At 40.8% G+C, this 9,802-nt stretch overlaps 1 protein-coding gene across 1 annotated transcript in view; it reads left to right on the top strand.

Annotated features, from left to right (window-relative positions):
- The window catches only part of LOC119410771 (fibroblast growth factor 12), a gene marked incomplete in the record, with an annotated part of 44,108 nt that extends 36,576 nt beyond the window's left edge, over positions 1 to 7,532 (top strand). Inside the window, 2 exon segments of the mRNA XM_037677688.1 lie at positions 2,598 to 2,796; positions 6,713 to 7,532. Of these exon segments, the coding sequence (XP_037533616.1) occupies positions 2,598 to 2,796; positions 6,713 to 6,864 (351 nt within the window).
- Between the last annotated feature and the right edge of the window lie 2,270 nt (positions 7,533 to 9,802).

Genomic DNA, 9,802 nt, shown 5'->3' with positions numbered 1-9,802 from the left:
GACACCAGCTACAGACTTTAGCTGCAAACTTCAGCTACTTACACCAGCTACAGACTTTAGCTGATGACTTCAGCTACTGACACCAGCTACAGACTTTGGCTGATGACTTCAGCTACATGCTTCAGCTACTGTATTTAGCTGCAAACTTTAGCTGCTGACTTCACCTACTGACACCAGCTACATACTTTAGCTGCTGACTTCTGCTACTGACACCAGATACAGACTTTAGCTGTTGAATTCAGCTACTGACACCAGCTACAGACTTCAGCTACTAATGCCAGCTACTGACACCAACTACAGACTTTAGCTGCTGACTTCTGCTACTGACACCAGCTACAGACTTCAGCTACTGACGCCAGCTACTGACACCAGCTACTGTCTTTAGCTGCAAACTTTAGCTACTGACACCAGCTGTAAACTTCAGCTGTTGACATCTGCTACATGCTTGAGCTACTGTCTTTAGCTGCAAACTTCAGCTACTGACACCAGCTGCAGAGTTTAGCTGTTGACTTCAACTACATGCTTCAGCTACTGTCTTTAGCTGCAAACTTTAGCTACTGACTTCAGCTACAGACTTTAGCTGCTGACTTCAGCTACTGACACCAGCTACAGACTTTAGCTCTTGGCTTCAGCTACTGTCTTTAGCTGCAAACTTTAGCTACTGACTTCAGCTGCAGAGTTTAGCTGCTAACTTCAGCTGCTGACTTCAGCTGCAGACTTTAGCTACTGTCCAGCTGCAAACGCTCATACTCACTACTCACATTCACTTCCATTGTATCTAAGATTCAAAAAAAGAAGCAAAGGCATTTTTAAACTTGCCATATCTCTTCCATAACACCCTGTAGAACCATCAAATAGAACCTTTGGAACCATCAGAACCTTCTGCTGCTCACAGGTCAAGAAGTTCTTCAGCCTGCCTTATAGTTTTCACACTGAACCTGTTTGTCTGAGGCTCCCTTTTTACTCTGTTTCTGCCTGGAGCACTACTGGGTGCTGCCTCTCCCTTTTTTTGCTCCCCAGAAAAGGCGGGAGTTACCAAGGCAACCAGTGACTCAGCAGATTCTGAGTCAGTAAATCTTCTGTTTCTGAGCAGGTTCTGATCAGAACTTCAAAGTTCAGGAGAACGCTCGTCAACAACTCAAGAACAAAACTATTTCTGCAGGTTTATTAATGTACAACAAGTAAACTGGGTCAGAGAAACCTCCTCCTTAGGTTCTGGGTGGGAAAGGGGGAGTGGGTTCTGCTCTGATTGTTTCACTCTGAGCACCTGTTCTGTCCGGAGGGCTCGAGCACACACCTGTTGGACCCTGAGGGGGTGAAAGGCGCCAAACTGGGAGGTTAAACTGTTCCAGCAGAGTCCAGTTAGGCTTCAACACGAAGCTCAGCAGAACCAGGTCGACGGTTCTGAAGGAAGAAGACAACAGACATGAAGGGACGGAGAGGAATTTAAAGATTTTAAAATAACATGACCTCCATCTTAAACGGCACCCGATCCTCTGAGAGCGTTACGTTCTTCTGGTGTTTGCTCCGTCACTCAGATCTAATGTGCTGCTACAGTTTACAGAAGCTCCGACAGAGCGGGACTCGATGAGGGTTAGGATGTCGGACATGTCTGAAGCTGTCTGTCCTACAGCAGAGAGACACGCTGGTGGACGAAGACATACCTATGACTGAATGGAGAAACTGGAGAAGAGGAAAAACAGTGACAATAAGAAGTTTATTGAACAGGGTTGTGTTTTTTCAACTCTGTTTTATTCCGAGTCGGTTTGTTTCTGCAGACCTACCCTGCAGCAGTGAAGTCCTCTAAACTCTTAAACCTACTAATGTTAACAACATACAGTACTTGTGTGTACAGGAGCTACTAAATTTTACTTACCATGCTCTGCAGTACATGAGCAGCTCAGTTCCGGTCCGACCCGATAGATGAAAAAAGTCCCGGTACAGCATGACTGAAGCCCACCGCTCCATCCAGCTTGATGCACACGTGCTGCTTCCCAGGATTTAATCCACCACCTTTGGCCCGGTCCAGACCAGCACCGCGCAACCAGAACCTGACTGAACCCTGCGGCCGTCTGTCGTCCGCAGCTCCCAGGATCCGGGTCACACTGAGTCCAGATCAATCGCAGCTCAGCTACTCAGCAGTGAAGATACAAGTTGAAGGATGAGTTCAGCTTCAGAGGACGTTCCTCCTGGCAGTCCTGAGAGCTCATCCTTAAAGAACTTCTGACTTAGCTGCAAAACTTTCCCTCCATTTGCAGAAAGCAGTGGTTGAAAGAGCAGTGTTGGCTTCTGGGTAATGTAGTTCTTTAGATGGGCAAAACAGTGAATGCTTAATGAAAGAAAACTACAAAAGGCAGCACTTTTTTGTGTGGGGGATATTATGTACTTGTACAATACTTTAAAAAAAACGCGATAGAGCGAGTCCACGATAAACGAACCGCGAAGTAGCGTGGGACTACTGTAAAAATGTCATATTACACATAGTTTGTTATATTATTGTTATTATTATTATTATTATTAATGCTGTCACGATGGGCTGTGAGTGATTCGAGGAGTAAACGGATGTTTAGTCTCAATGTTTTCTGTTTTTCTGTCAGGATGTCTTCACATCAGAGTGTAAGTTTAAGGAGTCCGTGTTTGAGAACTACTACGTCATCTACTCGTCCACGCTGTACCGGCAGCACGAGTCGGGTCGGGCCTGGTTCTTGGGTCTTAACAAGGAAGGGATCATCATGAAGGGGAACCGAGTGAAGAAAACCAAACCCTGCTCGCACTTCGTCCCCAGACCCATAGAAGGTGAGGAGAACATGTTCAGAGAATGCCTGAGCTTCATCTGCAGAACCCAGAGGTCAGGGCAGGAGCTGAGGAAGAGGAGGAGGAAGGTCATTGGACTATTGGCCTGGTGGAGTTCCTCAGGGAAGTGTTGTGGGTCCTCTCTACTTCTTCTGCCTCCAGAGTCTGGATAATTGTTTGGTTGGAGTTTTGTGGTTGTTTAGTTGCTTTTTTATATGTTGTTATAAAAAGAAAACGCAGATTAACATAATTTGCTCAACAAAAATAAAAAAAAATGGTTGAAATGAGACGTCAGTGAACAGATTCAAACATGCAGTTTAGAGTCTTTACATCGTTCAAACAGCATGTTGACCACCAGGACAGTGGCTCCTCTCACAAAAAGAAAGTTAAATAACTGTTAGGAGGAGTATAATCTGGATTAAACAGAGTTCTATTTAAAACAGAACTCTGAATTATATTCAATATTATACATTGTGTTAAGACTAAAAGAAGCCATTTTAACCCACCAATCCTCACTACATGTGGAGACAGTCAAACCCGACACTCTTGTAGTCCAACATGATTCAGGGCGGTGTCCTGACCTTCTTGTTCAACACTATGCAGGACATTGTCCTTACCTTCTTGTTGTCCAACACTATGCAGGACATTGTCCTTACCTTCTTGTTGTCCAACACTATATGGGACGGTGTCCCCGCCCTCTTGTTGCGCAACACTTTGCAGGGTAATAAAGTTTGAGGGTTTAAAGAGCTCAGAGGTGAGTCGGTCGTCCTGCAGGAACTTCCTCTGAGGACGAGGTGAAGCTCTAATATCACAGATGGAGGTTTAAACTTGAAACACGAGGCTCCGTCTCTGTTTTCAGCTGCTCTGATCACTGCCACTCACCTTCTTCCTCTTCCTGTCCTCTTCTGTCAACATTACACTCCTGTCACCACCATCACTCCCCTTTCCCTCTTTTTAAATTAAAATAAATATAAAAATAGTCACACCTAATGATTAAAATTCTAAATTTTCTGTTTGACAATAGTATTTAAAAGATTTGTCAAAAGCTCATTTAGACAAACCTTCACTGAATTTGTTTATCTTTGCATTACATATATTTGCTCACTTAAACACTTAGTGAATAATACATGATGAAAATAATAAATAATATAATAATGTGGTAATTCATGCAGTAAAATAAAAAATGCTGAAGGGCTGAAACTGTTCCCCCGTCTTGTATTTTTCTCTTTCAGCTGGAAATCCAAATGACTTTTCATTCTGTTTGATCAACACAACATACCAACAGATGGAGCAAATAGTCTTCAGTGTTTGAAACATGGGAGGTGGAAATAATATTTTAAAGGATCTGAAAATTGTAAGAAAAACATTAAGAAAAAATAATTATCAAATAATTTATAACAAATGACTAAAGTTTGTATTTTTTCTATTCTTTTCCACATTTCTTTTAGTTTATTTTATGTTTTTATTCAGCTTTTCCCTTTTCTTAGAATATATTTTGCTCACATTAAATCATTAAATTTGATGGGCACGTTGTTGCAAACCTTCAACCTGTAACTTCCAACTCAGTGAAGGTCTTAACTAGAGCCCAGCCGATGTGAAATCTTGACTGTTGCCGATACAATATTGAGAGGGGAATGTTAATGCCAATAGTCGATATAATGATTGAAATTTTTTTAGCTTTTTTTAGCCCATGAATCTAAGAAAACAGCGAGTGGAGCTGGGCTCGTTTATTTAGCGCGGCTGTTAGCAACCATGAAGCTAAGCTAATCAAATCCATTCTATACCCAGTCCCACACGGAGTTTACACGTGATGCACTGGTCATAAAAACATTCGTCCTAACATGCGTTCACATGTTTTGTCCTACACTATTCACCATAAAGTTATCAAGTGTGTTACAAAAATATAAATTAAACAAAGCAACGTCCTTCCCTGGTCGTTGTTTAAACAGTCACGTATGGTGAAGGTCTAATTAGTATTGACCGCAGTAGTTTATTTTTTCTTTGCAGAAAAGTAAAGATTTCAGACCAACAATGCATTTCATTGAGGACAACAAAGATAACGTTACTAACACTGATATATATATTTACCGCTACGTTAGATTTGTTGTTCTAGATAGAGTTTTACAAGGCAACAACAACCTATGCTAGGTTATCTAAACGTTAGCTTGCTAACTTGAGAGACACGTAGCTAATGACAAGCAGATTGAATTATTATTGTTGATTTATTTTACAGATCGGTTAGAATAAACATAAAATGCTCTGTTCAGTAAAATATGTTGCACGGTATTGCTCCCTGCTTTGCCTGTGATGAAAGTGAAACCTAAAGTGAATTGAAAGTGTCTTCAAACGCACTCTGCTGGATACATTCCAGGGGTTCCCAAACTTTTCCATGCCATGGCCCCCCAAAAAGCATTTTCTTCTGCCGGCCACCCCCCCCCCCCCCCCCCGCAAACCCACAATGTTACAAAATATGTAAAGAAACATCAACTTTTAGAATGTTTTCACTTTTATTCACTATAAACAATTTGTACAGCTGCTGAACATAAAAATATTATTAGCTAGCATGTTTTAAACACTGAATTATATTCCCGCTCAAGTGGCACTGAACTTTGGAAGGTTGTAAACACTCGTTTGCGAGGGTCTCCAGACAGAGCACACATTTCGGGCAGTCATGGCCATTTTTCTGTATAACTGTAAAGCCATACTTAATGTATGCTTCCTCATACCTTCAGATTTTAGCTGGCAACAAGTTCTTTGTTTGTTTTTTCAGCAGTTTCCACCACAGCAGGGCTGCTGGTCGGTTCTTTGGTCTTTTTAGAACCTTCTCCATTTCATCCTTGCTATGCTAGCTTGCAGAGTAAAGCAGCTTGATGCATTTGACTGGCAGCCAATCAGAAAGATGAGCATGGTGAAAAATATTTCAATATATTATAAAATATATTTTAAAATAATTATTGAAAAATAGATTAGATTTTATTACAGTAATTTAAGAAATTTAATTTTTTTATTTAAAAGCATTTTTTTTTTTTTTGTGCTTTTTTTGATCTTCGCTCCAGCTTTCTGAGGCCCCCCTAGCATCCACCGGGGGGCCGCGGCCCCCACTTCGAAAAACACTGCATTATACAATTACGGCTGGTTCCAGCATTTAAGTGGTGAAAATCAGAACTATTTATATTGGTGCATAATAGGACAATTATTATTATTGGCCCTATGGATATATCGGTTGGGCTTTAATCTGAACCCGAGGTTCTCAAAATTTGGTATTAGGACACTGGTGGTACTCAGAAGAAATGTGTCACCAACTATTTTCAAGTTAAATTAGTTAATTAACCATTACAGGATAAACTGTGATGTAAAGATAAAATTTAGCCAAGATGAGCGGTTCAAGCTAATTATTGTTTTGGATCCAAATGGAAACGATTAAAAAAAAAATACCTGCAGTTGAAAATATTTAGAAAACCCTGTAGAAACTGGAGTGGACAGTAGGTAACCAAACAAAGGTACAAACATGCGACAGGATTTAATCCTTTTATCAGACTGGATTTAGTTATAGAGCAGACTGGATGTGGAAACGTTCTGAGCAATGGATCAATGGGTTTCGTGTTTTTTTAACCTTCTGATGTTTCCCCCTGAACCAGCCCAGTGACTACAGCAGACGAATCTGCTTTTTTATAAGAAACTCTGAACTTGTTTGCTGTAAATCTTTCAGGTTTTCTAATTATAATTTATTTAAGGCTTCTTTTTAGTAAGAAAAAATATAGTACTTGTTCTAAAAGGGCAAGTAATCCACAAAGATTTATCTAAGGCACGCTGTTAAACGTTACACTTTAATTGTTAATGAGACATTCTGCACCAGAAGAAAAAGCAGTGACTACTGGAATTATTAAAGATGTTTATCTCCCCCCTCCTCCCCCTGCAGTCTGCATGTACAAGGAGCCGTCCCTGCACGAGCTCGAGGAGAAGCTGCTGAAGTCATCACGAAGCCCGACGCTGAACAGTGGCCGAGCCAGGAGCCTCGACCGACCGGTGCGGCAGGCCGCCGACTCCTCCACAGAGCGGGAGGCGTCGTAGCCTGCAGCGTCCCCCGCAGGAGGAGGTTGAAAAGAAGGAGAACTCCCATTTTACTCTCCTTCTGCTCAGCAACTACAGCCACTCAACAACCACCAACGACGACAACGAAGAAAATAAAGTAAAAAGAAGCCTAAAAAAGAAAAATTGGGAAAAGTTCTTCTTGCTTGTGAAGAAATATTTTAAGTCGGCGAGGGACGGGCGAGGGGAGGGAAAGAATCAGGACATTCATGATGGAGATTTACATTTTATGCAAAAAGTCCTGCTGAAATGGTGCCAGGAGGCTAGCACACCTACTCTTCATCAACACATTGTAATCATCATTTCCTTCACAAAAATGACAAAATGTTTGCCGAGTCGAGCGAGCGCTGAGAACTCCAAAGCTTTAAGCCATCTAGAAACTTCACTTCCTGTCCTTTCTTAATGAATGCAGAAACTGTCGCACTTTTCACACGCTGTGCTTCTTCTTATTTGTCCAGTCAGGAGGAGCAGAGTCTGTTTTGCCTCCTTTAGCTGCTACATCTTGTTTGATTCTTGTTGAGTTTTTATGGGATGGAGACAACTTGTTTTGGGTTTATTCACAGATACTGCCAATTTAAACAGAAAAATGTCCAGAAGAGAACAAATCCAGACAGGCTCTTTGTTCTGTCCAGAACCGGACTGCTTACTCTGAATTGGTCCCGTCCAGTAACCCATTTCAAGGTATTACACTTGAGTAGATCAGGGTCACCTTTGGGTATCTGATCGTATTTCTGATTACAACTAAATCATACCAGCTCCACTTTTCTGCATGTTTCAAATTGGTTATGTTGAAATAACTTTTTATCTTCCCCACCGTTGATGCTCTCAGCTAATTTCTCTGAAAATCATCATCAGTCTGAAATCCCAGCAGAAGGGTTTTGCTTAATGGTTGGGAAACTAAAGAGGTCAGAAGTCCACATCTTAAATCAATGTACAACTTTACTAATTAGGACGTGTTTTCACTGTAGACAGGAATACTCAAAACCGACCCTTACTCTGACGTCAAGGCGCAGGATCAGGCCTGTGCACGCCAAGTTTGTTTTTTATCCACTATATTTTCATAAGCTAGCATAAAAAGGCTGGAAGGAAATATGGATGCTACACATGTTAGCATGAGTTGTGCCACCAGAAACAGTTAAATTACTTGGCATAATTGTTTTGTTCCGTGTTAATGTTTGATCTTCCTGCCTACTCGGGTGCAGAATTGGACTTCAGGTAAAGGAACGACGTATAGAAAGTAGAAACGAACTCAAATAGTCATCCCATCATGTTGGTATCGATAGGAACAGCGTTGTTGGTGTAGATTCTCAGTCATCCAGGACATGACAAATCGAAACAGTTTAATAAAAGACAAAGCAACTGGACTTGTGTTCTGTAGCTCAAAACATGCAGAGCTCCAAGATTTAAACCTGCATCGCGTTGGTATCAATGTTAATATTTGGATGAATCGGTGTACATCCTCGCAGATGTTGACGTCTGATGAAACGAGGCATGACCGTTCAGACTGAAAACATCTGGTTCAGTACCAAATTGGTAACAAATTAGAAAATATCTGATTTGTCATGTTCAGAACGTCATTAAAAAAACGGATAGGTAAATATATATATTTACAATCATATTACAAATTTACGCAAATAATATTGATTCCATTATCTTTACCCGTTTCTTTGTCCTTTTCGGGTCGCGGAGGTATCTGGTGCTCATATCCAACCATCACTCTGAGAGGTGGGGGACACCCTGGACAGGTCTCCAGTCCATCACCGGGACACATAGAGACAACCATTCACTCTCTCACTCACCTCTAGAGACAATTTAGAGTTACCGATCAGCCTAACATGCATGTTTTTAGTCTGTGGGAGGAAACCGGAGCACCCGGAGAAAACTCACGCATGCACGGAGAGAACATGCAAACTCCACCCAGAAAGGCCCCCAGCAGGGATTTGATCTGGCAACCTTCTCACTGAGAGGCAGCAATAGGTTATTTAAAATGTATCAAACTCACTCTGCATGCTACTGCGCATGAGGATTTTTGTCAGGTGATGGATTACAAAGGTATAGGAAAGCGTTTTTTCACAGGTATTTTTTACTTTCTAAAATTTGCCTAAAGTAAAAAGCATGAGGTCAGATAGATGTAGTAGCAAATAAGTAAACATTTTACTTGCTTAACAGCAATAAATTGATGGAAGCTGTATCTTATACATCTAACAAGATTAAGTCAGGTCCTCTGGACAGATTTTTGTGGAAACGTTTCGTCTTTTATCCAAAATACTTCTTCAATCTGAGGAGCTGCAAATATCTTATACAGTGTAGATAAATTGGTTTAAATATTTATTCACACAACTTAGTCCCAAATTTATTCTTTCTTTTATAGTGGAAATCTTCAAATTAGCGTATTGTACTTTTTCTTATTCCATGCACATAATGTATAAAAACTTAAAACAAATATGCTAAATTGATCCTTTTCCATTTCTGCTGAGAAGCTTTAAAACCGTTCAACAAATGCACTTCCTTTAGTTGAACACTAGGGGGCATAATTGATCTGTCAAAGGAAATTATGATCCCAAAATATTTGTACTGGGTAAGTGTGGCATGAGAACTTCAAGGAGCCCCTCAGAAATTATGTGCAGCCTCATAAAGTCCTTGTCCAGGGAAGGACTTCAGGTCCCAACTTTGGAGGTGAAAAGAAAGAGTCTTCATAAGTCCCCAAAAACAAGAACACACACACACACAAGAAAATCCATTAAAATATTTTACTTGATGCAAGATACCTTTAAAACCAAGACAGAAATGGTCCAACATGGGAACTACATTTACTGCAAAACAGGCCTGGACAAAAAGAGCGAACTAAGAAATGAGCAAACATTTCAAAATAAACACAAAGTTTGTTTTCTCAGTCATCCAGGTATATAACAACAAAAAA

The sequence above is a fragment of the Nematolebias whitei genome, chromosome 6, assembly GCF_014905685.2.
Source record: "Nematolebias whitei isolate Nwh7 chromosome 6, NemWhi1, whole genome shotgun sequence".
Classification (NCBI taxonomy): domain Eukaryota; kingdom Metazoa; phylum Chordata; class Actinopteri; order Cyprinodontiformes; family Rivulidae; genus Nematolebias; species Nematolebias whitei.
The sequence above is the reverse complement of the archived record's forward strand: the minus strand, read 5'-3'. Positions and strand labels throughout refer to the sequence as shown.